The following is a 17,696-nucleotide window of genomic DNA, read 5'->3' on the forward strand; positions in this document are numbered from 1 at the left end:
ACAAAATGAGACAGATTTCACTTTAAAAATCCAAATAAAACCTTTCAAATGCTTATTTGATGTCAGACGTTCATGATCAGCAGCACCTGTGCAAGGGATTATTTAAGGCTTTGACTGAGAAGCAAACTCCACAGCTCTGTGTGGTAATTCTATGTGGCCACATGTCTTCTAGGAGATACTAAAATCAGTTTTATGAGTTTGAAGATAAAAAAATACACTGAATTTCTCTAGCATAGATTAGGTAGGTCACACGTACATAAGTGATACTTTCTGAAAACGGTAAAATTAAATATAGGATGCTTAACCTCTAAAATTTTCTAATTTAAAGCTTTGGGAATATATAGCATTTCTCATTTCAAAGTATTTTTTAATATCACTAGTCTAGGTACAAGCAGTTATGGAAATTGCCTCTCCAAAAAGAAAAAAAAAAATGAAAACGAACCCCGCCCCCCGAACTCAAAAGCAGCCAGAAAATCCAAACCCCAAACCAAACTGAACCAAACCAGTCAAAACCAACCAAGCAACCAAGCAACCCCAAAACTCTCATGTATCTTGATACTAAATTATTAAATGCTAAAGATCTTTTAATAGTTGTGTCTATGAGGTGGTGAACAGCAAATGATTAAATAGCATGATCTAAATAACATAGAATATACTCTGTGTAGAATTTTTCTAAACACTGTTTCCCTCAACATATTGAGAAAATATGATTGGGCTTTTACGAAGAGATTTGTGCTCTGCCAGTTATGTGTTCAAGTTACAATTCAGTTCTCGAGTAGGCTTCAAACTCATAGTCATGTTTTGTTTTACAGTGTTAAAGTGGATTGTACTCCAAGCGTGTGGTCTTTCTTTAATTAGAAACTTTTCCAAAGTTTACTCCTGAAACGGACAACATAAAAGACCACAGTCACCAACACTATTCAAGATGTTATAAATATATTGGATTATTTTACTATAGTATATTATCTACTATGGACTTGATGTATCTTAATATCTTGGAAAAAATAACAGTATGATAAGATTGTAAAATTTTACTTTTGTGTTAGACTCTCAAAGAAAGGGAAAGGACACAACTACCTATTAGTTAAAATGAAGTCTTTTTTGCTATAGATTAAAAAAAAAACTATAACATTAGACGAACTGGTGGGAATGCTTAACTATTTTTCTTATCCAGATGTTCCCAAATAGTTTACAAACTGAAAATAATCGGCCAATCCAAAGCGTTCATTGTAATTTGAATCCTCTTTGTAGTTCTACAGAACTGGGATGTTCAATTGAGTTTTCCACTAATAGTATATTTGTTCCACCAGAAAGACAAAAGTCAAACCAAACCAAACCGAACCAAACCAAACCAACCAAACAACCCCCCCCCCCAGAAAACTGGACACATCAGTGATTTTCACGTATATTTATCTTCTTCAAGCATTTTTAAAGTGGAGATGCTATATTAACAACAGAGAGACAACTATATGTCATTGTAAAACATTTCATATTATTTCCATGGAGTACATTTTACCAGGGACAATACTTTTAACCGTGTGTAAAACACATTTAGGAAGACCAGGCCTCTGCAGTGAGAAGAAGCCACGTGATTCCCTTGCTCTATCGACGAAGAGCACTGGCACCATCAGGGTTTCGGTATCAAACATTCAGATGTGATTTCACTTACTTGTTGGTCTTTTACTTGATACTGAGTTAAAGCAGATTCAAACTGGTCCTCTATTGATTTCAGCAGTAGGTAAGCTGGTATAATATGGGGAAATATTGTCTTCTATGCAAATTCTCCAATGATTTCATAGCGGTACACAGGCCTAAGTGCTAAATGCTTGGCTTTTTCAAATAAATGCACACCTACCTTGATTTTCACAATAAGCCTGTATTCATTTCCACAGGACAAAGTTTTCACACAATGTAAGGCAAAACAGATATTAAATTACTTAACAGAACTCATGTTTAAATAATTAAAACTAATTTGTGTTTAAAGCTATTTGCAGATTTATTAGAGAAACAAATACAAATATGCATTTCTACAGAACTGGTTTTTTTTTCCAAAATGAGCTTAAAACTTGTTCCACAGTTTTCACTTGTTTATATATCTAATGGCAACCCAAGTATTGGCCTCTGCACCACTTTTAATGAGACAATTGCCCTTCCATCGCAATTATAAAAAACTATTTAAAAAAAAATCCAGCACATACACGTTAAATATTTTCCTTAAAAAAATAATCTAATCAAAATATTGAATACTTTAGATTTAAACAATATTTTATTTACAAATCTGATTTGATGTACTTTATTAATTATACAAGGTAATGCTTCAATTTTCAAGAACAGTTGCTTTTTGTTTTTATAGACCAGTGGAATGACATCCTATCTAATAATGTTCTACACTTCATTTTGCTTTCAAAATTAACACAAGTTTCTGATACGTTCTTTTTTTCGTAAAAACGTTATTTAATTGGGGCACATATCTGATGAAACAAAAATAACATGCATAATTCCAAAAATAATTGTAAAGTAATGATACTTACCCTTTATGTAAAAAGACATCTATGGACAACAGTGCACAACAATAGCATGTACTCATGTTTATGAGAAACCAAGCAGGAGGCAAAATGAGTTCATCCTGTTTTCTAATCATAAAGAATTTCATATGGCTGTTTGCATCATTTAAATAAAGAGTATATATTAAATTTCTAAGATTGCATTGCACTCAAAAATTATTATGTATAGCCATGCTTGCCCTGAATTTGATGATCAATGAATTTCTGCTACTAACAGAGTAACTGGTCTTAAACTGTGTTTGTGAATGTAGAATGTTAAATTATATTTTCATCTCCTTTCAATTGCTGCCTTGGAAAGCAAGAATTCCCTTCTTGGAGAAGAATTACAGTAAACAAAATTTACTTAAGGACTCAGTGAGGAATCATTATATGAATCAAGAATGTACCATAAGAATGGACTCAAAGAATGTCATAACCAGTACCTCTGTTGAAGTCTATTACCACCATTAAAATTTCTAAGAAAAGATAGGGCCTGTAACATGGGGATTCCATTCATTGTCAAATTACTAAAATCTACCAATTTAATGCTTTCATACTGTTTATTTTTTCCAATAAAAAAATAAATCTCATACATTAGAAGTGGTACACAAAAAACTGGGATAAAATTTATCAGATTCTTGATAGCACCATTTACACATTCTTAAAGTAAACATTAATATGCACTTTCTTAGAAAGCGATATAAATATATAATACAGGACTTGCTAACCTCTGTTAACCATCTGAATGCGATGGAATAATCTATCTCTACTGTGCAGGTAGGCTTGTGCATGGTGGTGTGGCAATATCATTTTAAAAGTTTGTTACAGATGTGATGGGAAGCTGGAAGGAGTCGAATAAGCAGGAAAACAGAGCTTAGGTCTACTGTCAGCAATGAGTCGAAATGAGCCGTTACAGGTTAGAACTTATCATTCTTACTGATCATTCAATGAGAAATGATTTCCACAGAAATAGATAAATTTACTGTTTTGGGAGTGGGCTGGGTGAGGTGAAGTAGGATTGAAAGTCCTACAGGTAATAGCAAATAACTGGAAGTGCAGACGAAATTGGTCTTCAGTGCAAAGAGGAAGGCAGCCGTTAAAAAGTCTAGGTGCAATGTGGTGCTGAAAGAAAAGCTCCCAGTGAAAACAGAAAAAACAAAAACAAAAACAAAAAACCAAAACCAAAACAAAGAACCAAACAAAAACCAAAACAAAGAAAATAAACTGCAATGCAGCTTCAAGCAGTAATTTTGTGGTGCTGAAAGGACAGCTCCCAGTGTTGAGGAAAAGCTCTTGGATCTAGAATGAGGTGTCCAATCTGTATGATAAACAGCACACTGTGTCTCAGAGCGCCCATTCAATCTCAGTAAGTAAATGAAATATTGATTGAAAGTGACCCTGAAACAGAATGCATTAAAAAGACACAGAAAGCTGCAGAACTGAGGTAATTCGTATTCAGCGTGTTCACCAGCCTCCTTATAGCGAAACAAGACTATAAATAGTTGCATTTCATAAGATGTTTTGCCTTGTGTCACCAGTTTTCCCCACTTTGGATCAGTATAGCTGAACAGCCATCGTTACACGCCTACCTGTGGCAGTCTGAAGCCATACTAACTTTCTTGCAATAAATTAAAGCATCGCATCACAAATCAATTCTACATGGTCTATAAATTTCAGTACGTTTTTAAACAGCATGAAGCTGATTTACACATAATGCATACAAACCCATATTTGTTACCATAAATTAAAATGTAAGTATCTCCAATTTAGCTTTTGGTTTTAACTAACATATAACCATGCCAAGTAGGAAAAGTTTGGAATTCCCATTTACAATTAAAATTGAACTGAGTGCACTGTCAGCCACACTAGCTAATAAAATACACATAACTATTAAATAGTTTGGCTTCAAAGAAACATTAAATTCCAGATGAAATGTATGGGCTCCACAGTGGACTACTGGAATTTTGAAAAAAAAAAAAAAGATTAAAGATTTGCTAATACTGAACAAAACATTTTCAAGACCCGACATTTGAAATGCTTCTAAGACACATCCTAGTTCGCTTCCTTTCCCTTCTTCCAATGAGTGGGGCCCCAATCTTTGCCTTTCTTCACTGCTGACTCTGAGACAGCATGGTGAAAGAAATTTACATAGATATTATTTACTGTTAATGTATTATAAATGATCTGAGACTTGTGACATGCAAGGAAAAAATGAGACGGGAGACAAGTGATGCTACATGATGAACTAAGCACATTTATAATGATAAAATGAGTAAATATAATAGCGGCAATGCTAACCACTGATTCCACGAGATACACTATTTGTCAAAACTTACACAGCTACAGAGTATCGACGATAAATAGTCATTACCAATTAACACAGTTTACTACAGCTTTTCTCTTTCATTTAAACAAGCATATCATTCCCTTTGAAAATCATTCTCTAAATAAATATTTAGAGATAGAGAACTCTAAATGAAATAACAGTCCAATGTTAAAAACTAAAAAAAAAAAAATGAGTCCTACTCTTACAGTTTGACAGAAATGAATTATTAATAGTGGAAGGGGAAGGGATCAGGAAATAATTTCAAGTTCTCAATGTCCAAAAGTAAATTGCACAGTAAATCAATATGAAATGAAGAGTCCATATAGTTCAATGAACAAAAGGGAAAGTTCATGAGGACAAAGATCACAGTTCAGAGAGAGGCTGGACGAAATTCAGACATGGAGCATCACACTCATTGTTCTTTAATTGGTTGCACAGAAAGGAGCAGCTGGGATGCCATTTAGCTTGCTAGGATGGACGTAACCAATGGGCTGAAGTTGAGATGGAAGTAATTCTCTTTTGTAATTCAGTTGCTCAGCCAGATGATCCAGAGGTAGCCAGCATTTTAGTTTTGTCCATTGAATTTAAGACTGCATGCACAGCATGAGGAGGTGCTGGGGATGGATGCCCCTATGAGTGGCCTTGAGTGGGCAAACTCAGAGGTTAACAGATGGTGTGTCAAATGGCCTGGACAGTTGGCACTCAGGAGAGGTACAGAAGAGGGTGACAGTTGTTGGGTCTTGGGAACAAAGGCTTACTCTGAAATGACCTGTCAAAAAGCCTGACAAAGGTAGATCACACTACCTCTCAAGATAAACTGCCTCTTCTAAATAAGCATGCAGGAAATACTGTCTGGTTGGTGACATAAAAATGCTCCACAAAACATGCAAATTACCGAGTATTAGAAACTGCACTGGCTGCTAGCGCCATGCTGCAAGAACTCCGTCATGGAGCAAACAGCTAAATCACAGATAGCTTCACAGTAAAATCTACATTCACAATACTAATAGGTTTCTAGTGTTAACAAATTATACACAATTATAAGCTCTTAAAATGCAACATACTTATCCAGCAGTTGCAGATAATGAAACATTATCAGCTATCAATAATGTGTTGGCACTTTCACTTTTGTTTATAAAATTTCCAATACACTGTACCACAGTTATGTGTCTAAACAGTGAGGATGTTCATGGAGTAATGACTGTTCTACTGGCCAGGCGATGGGATCAGTAGTGAATTCAGTGCTTAAAAACAAATGTACAAACCTCGGAAGAGGTGGGACTCCATGTGAGAACTTTTGTTGAACTTACAAATGATGAAGAATGGGCCCTGGCCAGCATGCAGCATTATTTCCATTGTCTAGTTCAGATGGAGAACAGGTGCTTTTATTGATCTGTAAACTTACCAATGTAATTTTCCACAGTTTTAACCTTTTAAATATTTTACAGTGCTTTTATGCAACTATATTGCTTTTTGATCGTTTTAAATTGAAAACTTATTTTTCAAAATATTGTTTCCTACTTCTCTGTGCCCTAAGCAGGAAGTAAGACATACATGACAGTGCTTTGGCCTCACTCCAGTTTAGGTCACTGACCCCACCATACTCAACCTAACAGTAGTTAATTTAGTGTTATCTAGAACTAATACTGAAAACTATACGCATATCCCTGTCTACATTCAATCATTAAACTACAATAATGCTGGTAAAATGGCAGGCTTAAATCTTACACTAGAAACACCTCTGACAAATATACACAAGCAAAGTATAGAGAACAAAACAGATCAAGAAAAAATTCTATGAAACATCTGGTAAAACACATATTATTTACATATACACATTGTCAACATAGTCGCATTCATTTGCATAATTATATATTAATAACAGAAAAACTTCACTTCTGCAAAGTACAGTACATCCTTCTTCAAAATGGGGCAAAGGAGGGGTTAAAACACTCTGACGTATAATTGGGACACTCAACCCACTTTCTGAGGATTGGCAGCCCGAACTCCTTGCTCATATGTGATCCTCTGTGTAATTAAATACTGAGCAGCCTGTGTTGCAGCTGGTGTTCCAGTAATGGTTACCTTCCGATTCCTTGTGCCAGGTACGAATTCTCCCTTTTTGGAGATCTGTATCCTTGCACCAGTCAACTCCTGGTATTCCACTAAGGTTTTCCCTCCTTTGCCAAGTATTGCACCAACTAAGTTTTCTGGAACTGCTATTTCAACTACATCCTTTGATCCATCTGTGGATTTCTCTGTCCCTAGAATGGCACTGGCAGCTAGGGGCGAGGCAGCTCCAAAGTATCCATTGGTTGCAGCAGTAGCAGCAGCCAGGCTACCTAATGCAAATGTCCCCGCCGTTCCACCAGCTGTGCTGCCGCTGGCTGAGGCTTCACTGGCATAGGTGGCCAACAAATTGGCTGCTGCTGCTGCTGGGTTGGCACTGGCAGCTGCGGCAGCCAAAGCCCCCGTTGCTGCTGCTTGGCTGAGACCTAAACCTAATGTGTTGAGATTATATCCATAGCTGGCTAATGTATTAAGTGCAGAGGTGATGGCCACCAGGTCATTGCCTGTGAAGCCAGATAAAACTGCTGGGAAGGCCGCAACGCCAGCAAGGTTAGCATGTCCTAATAGCCCTGCGGCTGCTGCGGCAGTTGGTAACACTTCAGCAGTGTTTGCATAAGGAGATCCGGTTGGATTGGAATTTGCCACTGGACCTGTCACATTGGCATAACTGATATTGAGACAGCTGCCACTCTGTGGATCCTCTTGTATCTTCTGGATGATAAGTTCAACAGCTTTTCGGTTTTGTTCAGGTTCTCCACTCACAGTGACAACCCTCTCTTGCAAGTTGATCCCATCGGGTTTCTGGGAAAGCTGCACCCAAGCCCCTGACTGCTCCATTATAGCCTTCACAGTAGCACCTCCCTTCCCTATTATCAGACCTGCTGTGCTGTTGGGAACTATAATCTTTACCTGTAATTAAAAAAAATACGTATAAATAATACTTCTGTTTTTTGCACATGCATCATATTACTTTGCTATCCTAGAAAAAGTACAATCATAAATTGACAATTAGTTTAAACATAATTTATTAAGATGGAAATACCACAACTTTAAAGTGACTTTTATCATACTTTAATAAAACTACCTTGTACAATGAGTTTCCAAAGGAAAATGCAACTTTCAAGTAAAAAAGCAATCTTCAAGTCAAAATTATTAAACAAAAGTTTCCTTAAATCTCTGCACTTTGCAATACAGTCTATAGAAATCAGCATGTCAAAAGAGGGACTTATAACTGCATAGATGGTAATGTCTTCATAGAGCTAAAATATCAGAATGCCGCTACTGGTTCTTCATCTGTTGCAGCTTAAAGACTCTCTCTGCTCCACGAAACAGTGTAGAATAATGAAAGCAAAGTTAACACAGACAGCTGTAGAAAATACTCACTTAAACCTTTCAAAACATTAATTTCATGTTCCTTTTTACTTAGAAGCCTGGGGGAGGGGGGCTATTCACAAATATCTTATTCATTTTATGACTATATTTAGAGGTAAAGATCAATAAAATTATTGGACAAATAGTCATTTTAAGTTTATGGAAATTGGCCACCAAATTGTTAATAACGATTTAGGATGCTTCTTAAGTTAAGGGGGTGTGAGAGTTCCATCACCTATAGATTCTGATGATGTGACTCTCCATTTTAGAAGATAGTTCTAGTTAGATCTATAGATTCTGATGATGTGACTCTCCATTTTAGAAGATAGTTCTAGTTAGAAGTAGTGCTTGTCACCCTATCATCGAGCAGTGATGAGAAATTACTGTAGTCACTGAGTGCTTAGGACAGTGCACTTGGGTCATTCTGTTAATTTATACTGAGTATCCTGCCACAAGAATCATCACATTCTGTCTTACTTCATCACAATAAAGTCATATTGGTCAAGCACACAAGTATAGCACTTTCATAAACCCCGAAACTAAAAAGCTAGATACTAACCTTGCATTTATATTTATTGACAACCACGTATCTATCTCTATCCCATCCCTGGGCTCATCAAACCTGCAACTGCAGTCACTGACAGGGCACTGAAGTAACATCTTCATTCTCTCTGAGGCACAGATGTTAGACTAGGTGGCTAAGTCATCTCTAACATCTGAGTGGAAGTTTAGCTTCTGTATTTGAAATTTTTTTTTTGTAATGCATTAGTTAATTTGAAGCAAGTATCACCAATGCTATCTTAGAACCCAAATCTGCAAAGTAACATTTTTAAAGGCAGTTGGTTAGGTCTGGCCATTCTGCTCTTGAAGGAAGCAGGCAATGAACATAAATCCATGCTCCAGACTGGGCACATGTGAGTGCATTTCTCCATCTTACACACACTCTTTATTTGGTTTGAACATATAAAATATTTTTGGATTCTAATTTTATTTAGTCCTGTGATAATAATAGCTAAATTTTGGAAACTATAAAATACAAATTTAAAACCACTTCTTAGAATTGGCAAATATATTCAAAGTTGCTGCCTAAGTTAGTTTTATTTTATGGAGGCCTTTGGAAGGATATTTTAACAGTTATTAATTTTAGTAGACTTTGCCAGAAAATCATTTGTCTTTAAAGAATCTCCAGCTGCATATATAGCAGAGGACAGCCTAGTCGGCCATCACCAGGAGGAGAGACCCTTGGTCTTGCGAAGATTCTATGGGCCAGTATAGGGGAATGCCAAGGCAAGAAAGTGGGAGTGGGTGGGTTGGAAAGCAGGGAGAGGGAGGAGAGTATAGGGGATTTTTGGAGAGGAAACTAGGAAAGAGGATAGCATTTGAAATGTAAATGAAGAAAATATCTAATAAAAAAGAATTACAATTATAATTCTAACCCTAATTCTACCTTAGGCAATTATAAAGATGAAATAGAACTTATTCTAGAATTATTTGACTTAACAGTATTTTGCTTTCCTTCTGAAACATTCTGGTTTTTTTTTTTTGCAAATAATGTCTATTTTAAGATTTATCACACATACAAAAATCCTGGAAAAAAACAAAACAAAACAAAACCAAAATCCTTCAGTAACACTTCCCAATAAGATTCTTCACTGAACTAGGCAAGATCTGCTACAGACTGTACACTTCTCTAGAGTATGCTTCAAGTCTAGCATTCTGTGTCTATCATCTGTAGACATAAAAATCCCATACTCAGTCCACAGTTTAGCTGTGAATTCCTAAGTGTATCCCACGCTTATTGTGTTTCTCTTTGCATTGGTCTTTGGTGTTTTCCATCTGACTGGAAGGTTTTCTCTCTCCTTACAACTGACTGTTTTGTCAGTGTGTGTGCTTTCACCTCTAATAAGTCTTGTATATTCTACCATCAATTTAGCTGCGGCTACCTATAAAAAAAATCAAACTTCATACCCCTAAATGGTCATTTTCCCCACAATTCTTACTATGGTATTTCTTCTAAGCAGAAGTTAGCCACAGTCATTTGCCCATAGGTCACCCTCTTATCTGACCATTCCTATTTGTACCTGATTTAAGTTACACATGGGTAATACTCAGAGAAACAAAGTAAAATATATATATATGGGAATAAACTATTTAAAAGATGATTTACCATAAACACAGAGAGACATTTATATGTCTATGCACAAAATACCCACCATTGGATTAAGTATGTTTTAATTAAAAAGAGATTTATTTATCTCACGTGTGTATTTTTCTTGCATGTCTATAATTGTATCTGACATATGTGGTGGCCACGGAGGCCAGAAGAGAGCTCTATTTCTCCTGGAGCTGGAGGTAGTTTTAAAACTCCTTGGGGAACGGTGCTGGGAACGGAACCCAGGTCTGTTACAGGACAAGTAAGCACTCTTAACTGCATATCAGTAATCTCTAACTCTGCTTTCTTAAACCAAGAGTATTGTTTATCATCCTCAAATCCTAAAATTTCAAGTCACATATTGCATATATTGAAATATTTAAAAGTTAAGAGCAGTCATGTTTTAATCTTATCAGAAAGTTTCTGAAAACAACACTACCAGGTTTTCAGTGACTTAAAAATCTAATACTGTTACACTGACAAATAAACAAGTATATTCCATCCACCTGATTCCTACATGTTCACTATTATTAAGGTATACTTTCCACCACGTTTTCTAATTTCATACTATCTGCGAGTGGGTAGCGTAATTCAGCCATGAAAATGTGTTCAGATTAATTTTAGAAGTGTAAGACTGAGTTAACGTTATTTGATTAGGTGGTGAGAGGGGCTAGTTAGTAGGATGGCTCAGTGTGCATGGGATCTACGGACTCACTCCAGGAGTAAGAGTACTACAAATGTCCCTCCCTTTCTTTCAAGCTTTGTGTTTTAAACTAATACTATACCTGATATACATGAGTATCTCTAGAATGTTTGTAGAGGTGCTGCCTCATTTTTTCTTAACACATTATTTTTTTCTTCTCTATGTTAGCTAGGATAGTGATGGAGAGACTGAACCCCATTTTGTCTGGCACTGGAATGGACAGAAAATGAACAATCATCTCATAAAACTTGTAAAGGGGAAAAAAGATTTAATATACTTATTTGAATTAATGTTATTTTGCTTTGCTTCTGAAACAGTCTTCATTTTTGTGAATGATGTCTATTTTAAAGTTGCATTGCATCAGTGCTTGGGAGGTGTAGCTGGAATGAGGAATAGGAAGCCGTCCATGCTTGCTAGCACAGAAGCACTTCAAACTTTCACTGTTACTCTGAGATGACAAGCACTCTAGACAGTTATGGGAAAAGGAAAGCTGTTAGAGTCAACTGCAGGGAACCAGAGAACGTGTAAAATGATACAATATGGCAGAGACATCTATTTTAGAAGTGAGAATAATTTAGAGTAGTCTTACTGCTTTAAAAAAAATAAGATTTTTCTAAACTGAAGTTTTGTTATAGAAGTAGGGCTATTTACAATTACTCACAGGTTAAATAAAAAAAGGCTACTCATGTTATTATTAAGGTCTTCCCATATCCATTTTGGTATATATGCACTTAAATATATGCTCAAGAATTCTTAACTCTAGTCAGCAGAAAAGTGTAACTGAAAATTAAAAAAAATTTAATATGCAATTTATGGCTCTCAATTTTTTATTTTTCACCAGATTCAATATTTAACTTAAGAAGTGAAAGATGAAAATAGCTATGATACTATGTGTTCAGTGATGCAGATGATGGGAAGAAAGGACACACACTAGCACATGTTGCTTGATCTGGACATTTCAACTTGAACTATCTATTAGACACTAAAGTGAAAATGTCAAGCAGATGAATGGCTGTGGGCCTGGAGAGTAGGAAAGGCTTGAGAGGTAAGGAGAAACTTTGTATCATGGAAATATACAGGATTACCCAGATAGGGTAAATTCACAGAGTGCTTAAATAATGACCAATAAAATATTAATGGGCAGGGGGAAGGTCTGACTTTAAAAATCATCAAAGATATCAGATTAGTAAATTAGCCACTGTGAGGCCACATTATGAACGTGTGTGTGTGTGTGTGTACACTTCCACACCTACACTAACAGTGGATGTTCTGGCAATGAAGGAAGCAAGGGGAGAAAGCATCTATTTAATTGAGTCCCAAAGTTTTTGGTAATAACATTCCAAAACAATCTAAAAAACATGATTATGATTTCTATATAAAGATCCCCAGGGCAAAAAAATCTAACCCTATCTATCTATAGCTAAGTCTACTAATGTACCCTCAAACAGAAAAATACTTTTTGAATAATATGCCTTTGTACCTTAAATCATATTAAGTAGCAAACCTTCTCAATCCTAAATTAATACCAACACTGAAACTTTTATAGATATCAAGCTGTTTAAATACATGTGTCATCTTGCCCCCCCGGGGGTCATTACATTAGAAACTCCACAAGCTTTGATATGAATCTGGACTCAGGAAATTATAATATAATAAATATGAAAGATAAAAGTACTATATGTATTATATAATAATTTAATTTGCTATAATTTTAAAACCCATTTCCTGACAGTAAATGAGCATCTCACTGGGATAGAGCATCTCTTCAGAGAGCCTTTCTGACACACACTAGCACATTCCAAGATGTACAATAATGCAGGGCATTTTGAAGCTCGGAGGCACATACAATATCAAGTAGTTCCTCTGAGAGACTTTCTATTTTAATATGAAATTTATGTTATGAAATAGATATGTTAATTTCTATTTAACATATCATGTTAAATTGACACCTGTATTTTCGTCCTCTTGTCATTTTAAACTAACTTTTAGGAGGAAAGACATAGTGATAAAAAGCTAGTAATTTTCATATTTCTGCCATTAACCTGATGCATTCAAACACAGAAAATGGCAGATATTTTATGACCATTAAAAAGAGGAAAATTCTTCTTAGTAACTTACTTCGTTTTAGCTCACAGACAAAAGCTATTGGACTAGTTTTCCTGGGTCTTTCCCATCACTTTCACAGATTCCCACATAATTATTTGCAATACTAGACATCCTTCAAGAATTATACTCTAAAGATCAGGCCATTTTCTTATTTTTGCTAGTGTAAACATCGTTGAAATACATACACATACAGCTATATATCTACACATCAGAATAGTTCTTAGCTGAGATTCTTAAGAGCTGTACCATAGTACTTCCTTTACCAATATTGTATGAATGCTTAGTCTGCTAAATACCATTTAACTTCTAAGCACACACATTTTTTCTGAATCTGATACATGGGTATCATACATACTGAAATAAAATTCTATCTGAGATAAAGGTCAGCCTTGTGAGAGACAGTGCAACTGAGCCTGATTCTGGACATGCTTTTCCTGGACATTTGTATTCCCTTCCCTGTCAGTTACCTTTCCTGAACCTCACTCATTTTTCTATCGGATTTTCAAAATTTTTCCATAGGAATTGAGAAACACTTTATATATCAGGGGTGTTAGCACAGCTGAACACCAGGAAAGTATAACAAAGACTATATGTTCTTTAAGCTTAATCTCTTTATTCAATCAACCAATTTCTCCTATTTTCTTTACACAATTAGAGACAATTCCCGAGCAGAGTTTCATTTGAAGGATTCTATGAAACATATGATTATGTTCTATGCAATAGCAGTCGGTTAACATGTACCTTCTCAGAACCTACTCTGTATGCCCCAGGTTCTGGTTCATACACCAGAGAAGACAACAGAGAAAATCCCTATTGTCATACAATATAATGTTCTAAAGGAGTGATGGGGCACACAATACACAATAGGTGTATTAGGAAGGAAGTGCACAGTTCTCCCAAGACAGCAGAACAAAACGCAGCAAGAACCATGCAATCCGAGAGGGAGGCCAGGCAGGCGCACTAAACAAGGAAGTCAAGTGGCCATCTGGAGTAGATGGATTTGGAGTAAATAGTCAGACAGACTACAATGGTGTTAAGCAAACAGGTCTCTGCGATTAGAATTTCACATGTGGAAAGACAAGAGCTGAGGAAGAATCTGTCAGAATCTGAAAGGAATAGTAACTGTGTGATGTGAATACCCAGAGTGGGTGAGGGGTAGTGTTGGGCACAGATAAAAAAAGAAGTAGTGTGGTCAGAGTTAGAGCCTCACAAGTGCTGGTGCAATGCTGGGTATACTGGTGTTACCAGGTAAACTGGTTTAGAACAGTTGAGATGTAAGCAAGAGAATAGAAACTTTCAACAGTTGAAAAGGAGGTTTAGGTTGGTCTTTGGAAATGTTGAAATGAATGAAGTACTTAGATGTGTAAGTGACAGTATTAAGCAGGCAGCTGCATGCAGTCTGGAGTTGTGCTGTGAGAGGCTAGGTCAAGGAACTTGGGACCTGAAGCTTAACATTTATAAAATATTTTTGAAAACAATAAATTTAAATCATGAATATTAAAACATGGGACTGGAGAGATGGCTCAGCAGTTAAGAGTACTGACTGCTTGCAGAGGTCCTGAGTTCAATTCCCAGGAACCACATGGTGGCTCACAACCATCTGTAATGAGATCCGATGCCCTCTTCTGGAGTGACTGAAGAGAGTGACAGTGTACTCACATACATAAAGTAAATAAATTATTTAACGAAAAGAATGTTTAAAACATGGTAAGAAGCATGTATGAGCCCACACAGAGATTCTGTGAGTTCATGGTTGCTTGAATATGGTTTGAGAAACAGCTTTTGTCTTTGCTACAGTTCATGTGCTAAAATTTGACCCCAATGCAACTGTGTTGGGAGGCCAGGGCATTAAGTAGTATATATATTTTATGGGTTCCACTCTCACTAAAGGGTTACTTCTACTATATGACATGTTTGTGGGAATGCTTTCTGTGTCTTCTGCCATATGAAGTCACTATGTTGGTTCCTTTCTCTCTATTCTACCCTCTGCCACGTGAGTATGCTGTAAGAGAGCTCTCATTAGATGCTGGGTCTTAGACTTTCCATCCTCTGGATCTGTGAGAAGTCTTCTTCATATGGTAGCATGTAAGGCATGAAAGCATCACAAAATGCCTGAAGCACAAATGCTGAACATAGCAGACATAAAGGGCAATGCACATGATGCTCAGGAGTCCCATATCTGAAGAATAGGAAATCCATCAGTGAGATGCTACAATAGAGAGAAGAAGAGAGTGAAAGCAGGATCAACAGAGCACAGTCAAAGCTGAACCCTGGATTTCAGGGACAGGAAGCACATCACAGGAGCGAATGTAACAAAACGGATACACAGTGCTGGCAGGTCAATAACATGTGGACTGAGAAGGAACCCCTGGCTATCACTACATATCGGGTGAGTGGTGGAGGGAAGTGCCCCACTGGAGTAGATTCTGGGACAGAAAGAGCATGGGAAACAGAGTAGAGATAATACTTTTGAGGATTTTGCTATGAAGGATGAGAAGAGGGATTAGTTTGTGGAGGAAAGGAGAAATGATGAAAGAAGGCTGTTCAGTGTTTTAAGATCAGAGACAGGAGTGGGAGGTGGGAAGAGAGGGTAAGGAGCAGTACATCACATGCATCTATGGGAGGGTCACAATCTAAAAAGAGAAAAGATGGGAGAAAAACAACTGCATGCATATTGAAATACTGTGAAACTGAGTCAAAAATTGACAAAGAATAATTAGAGAAATGGATATGCTTATTGTACAACTGAAATAACTGATTTGATAGGAACTGAGAGAGCAAGGCCTGTGGAAATAAATGAAAAGGCAAAAGTCATGTATGTGAGGTGTTGGTCTAATAAGTACTGTCAACATCAGTTTTAGGAAGCTCTCTTTTGATGGCTTCAATGATTTCAGTGGAGTATAAATAAGGTTATAGGTTAAGAAAGGGGGAGTAGCAAGATCAATAGCAGAAAAGGGGAAGAAAAGACAGTTCTCAGCCTGCACCTTTTATCTCTGCCCCCTCCTGATAACCATACACCAGTGACTGACTTATAAAAGTATGATGAGATGACCGAGTATATAAGCATCTTCTTGGAATTGATAAATGCTACTGATCCTGTTGACACTTTTGAAAGTTTAACCAATTCTCTTTGCCTTAAAGTTTTTTTTCACTTGAAACCCTCATAAATAAATAAAAAGTGCAAACATTCATCTTAAAAAATTAAACAGATAAAAAGAAAAATAAAATGTAGCAGTGCCAGCTTTACCAAGTGTTTACTAATAGAGACCGGGGCATGTCACTACTAAGAGCAACGGCATGCTCTCTAGACTGTAATTATACAACTAAGCTGAGAGCAGTGAACCTGACCACAGAAATATCTTGGACTTCAGAAGCAGACAATACTAGTATTGGTATGCTGTTTACTCGAACATTTAAATAAGCTATTCACCAAGTCCTTTCCTTTTAAAGGCTAATATTTTTCACACTTCCTTTAAATGAAGACACTCAGACACCGCAGCACTGTGAGAAGAGCTGGGAACTTTCATATGTCAGATGAAAGGCTCTAAGAGAGCCTAGCAACTGAGTCTCACATGGGCTTACTCAGCAGGAAAAGATGGAGACAAGGTCCTCACGACATACGGTGTGCTCTAGGGTTCACTTCTGGCTATCTATTTACAAGGCTCATCACACAGTGGATCTTCCATCTCCATGGGTGTTACTGCTGCACAATACTGTGCACAGACAGTGTGATCCAAGAAACAGGTTAACAAGGCTGAAGACTAAGTAAAAGGCAAGTGTTAAAAATGATAATCTTTACAGTGTAAAGTTTTGGAATGTTGGCTCTGCAGAGCAAGCATATCATTTGAATTACTGTTATGGTTTTCATCTCTAGATCTTTTGCATATTTACAATTGTTTTCTGCACAACAGTAACACAAATGACTAATGGCAAATGAGAGGTACATCAAAATCATTTAGCTAATGCTGATTAGAAAACAACATAAATGTTAATTTTTGACTGTATTCTGTTTTGCTTATAGAAATTTTCTTTGGGGGAGAATTTTTTTCCTGCTTTTACAACAGGGTTACACAAGTTATAACACAGGGTATTAATTTTTAACCTAAAATAGAAATCCCTGATTTTTGCCATTTCTATCAGTTATAAGAGTTGAAACATATTTGAAAATATCTGGGTAAATATAAACTAAGTTCAAATTAGTGTATATCTATGTGTATGTATGTATATATGCATATATATCTAGTATTTTACTATTGCAAACCTTAAGATTATTAATTGAGCTATATTTTCCTAAATAGACTATATTTATAGACATAGATCTGTAATTAGGGCAATTCACAAGAAATGCTCTATATTTAACGTGTGAGTGAACAACAAAGATGATATTCCTTTACTGCTACCATCTAATGGGAACCTACCATGAAG

The 17,696-nt window shown here is 36.4% G+C and overlaps 1 protein-coding gene across 5 annotated transcripts in view; it reads right to left on the reverse strand.

The window, feature by feature from the left end:
- Nucleotides 1-1,936: 1,936 nt before the first annotated feature.
- Nova1 (NOVA alternative splicing regulator 1) overlaps nucleotides 1,937-17,696 on the reverse strand; it is a 121,089-nt gene continuing 105,329 nt past the window's right edge. For 2 of the 5 annotated variants that reach the window (XM_021179364.3, XM_029484826.2), the window contains exon 4: nucleotides 1,937-7,848. In XM_021179364.3, coding sequence (XP_021035023.1) covers nucleotides 6,844-7,848 — 1,005 coding nt within the window. In that variant the 3' untranslated portion in view covers nucleotides 1,937-6,843. The remainder of the gene's footprint in view (nucleotides 7,849-17,696) is intronic. The other 3 variants (XM_021179363.3, XM_029484824.2, XM_029484825.2) reach the window with 2 other exon arrangements.

Source organism: Mus caroli, unplaced genomic scaffold, assembly GCF_978045245.1.
Source record: "Mus caroli unplaced genomic scaffold, Mus_caroli_1 scaffold_14, whole genome shotgun sequence".
Lineage (NCBI taxonomy): Eukaryota > Metazoa > Chordata > Mammalia > Rodentia > Muridae > Mus > Mus caroli.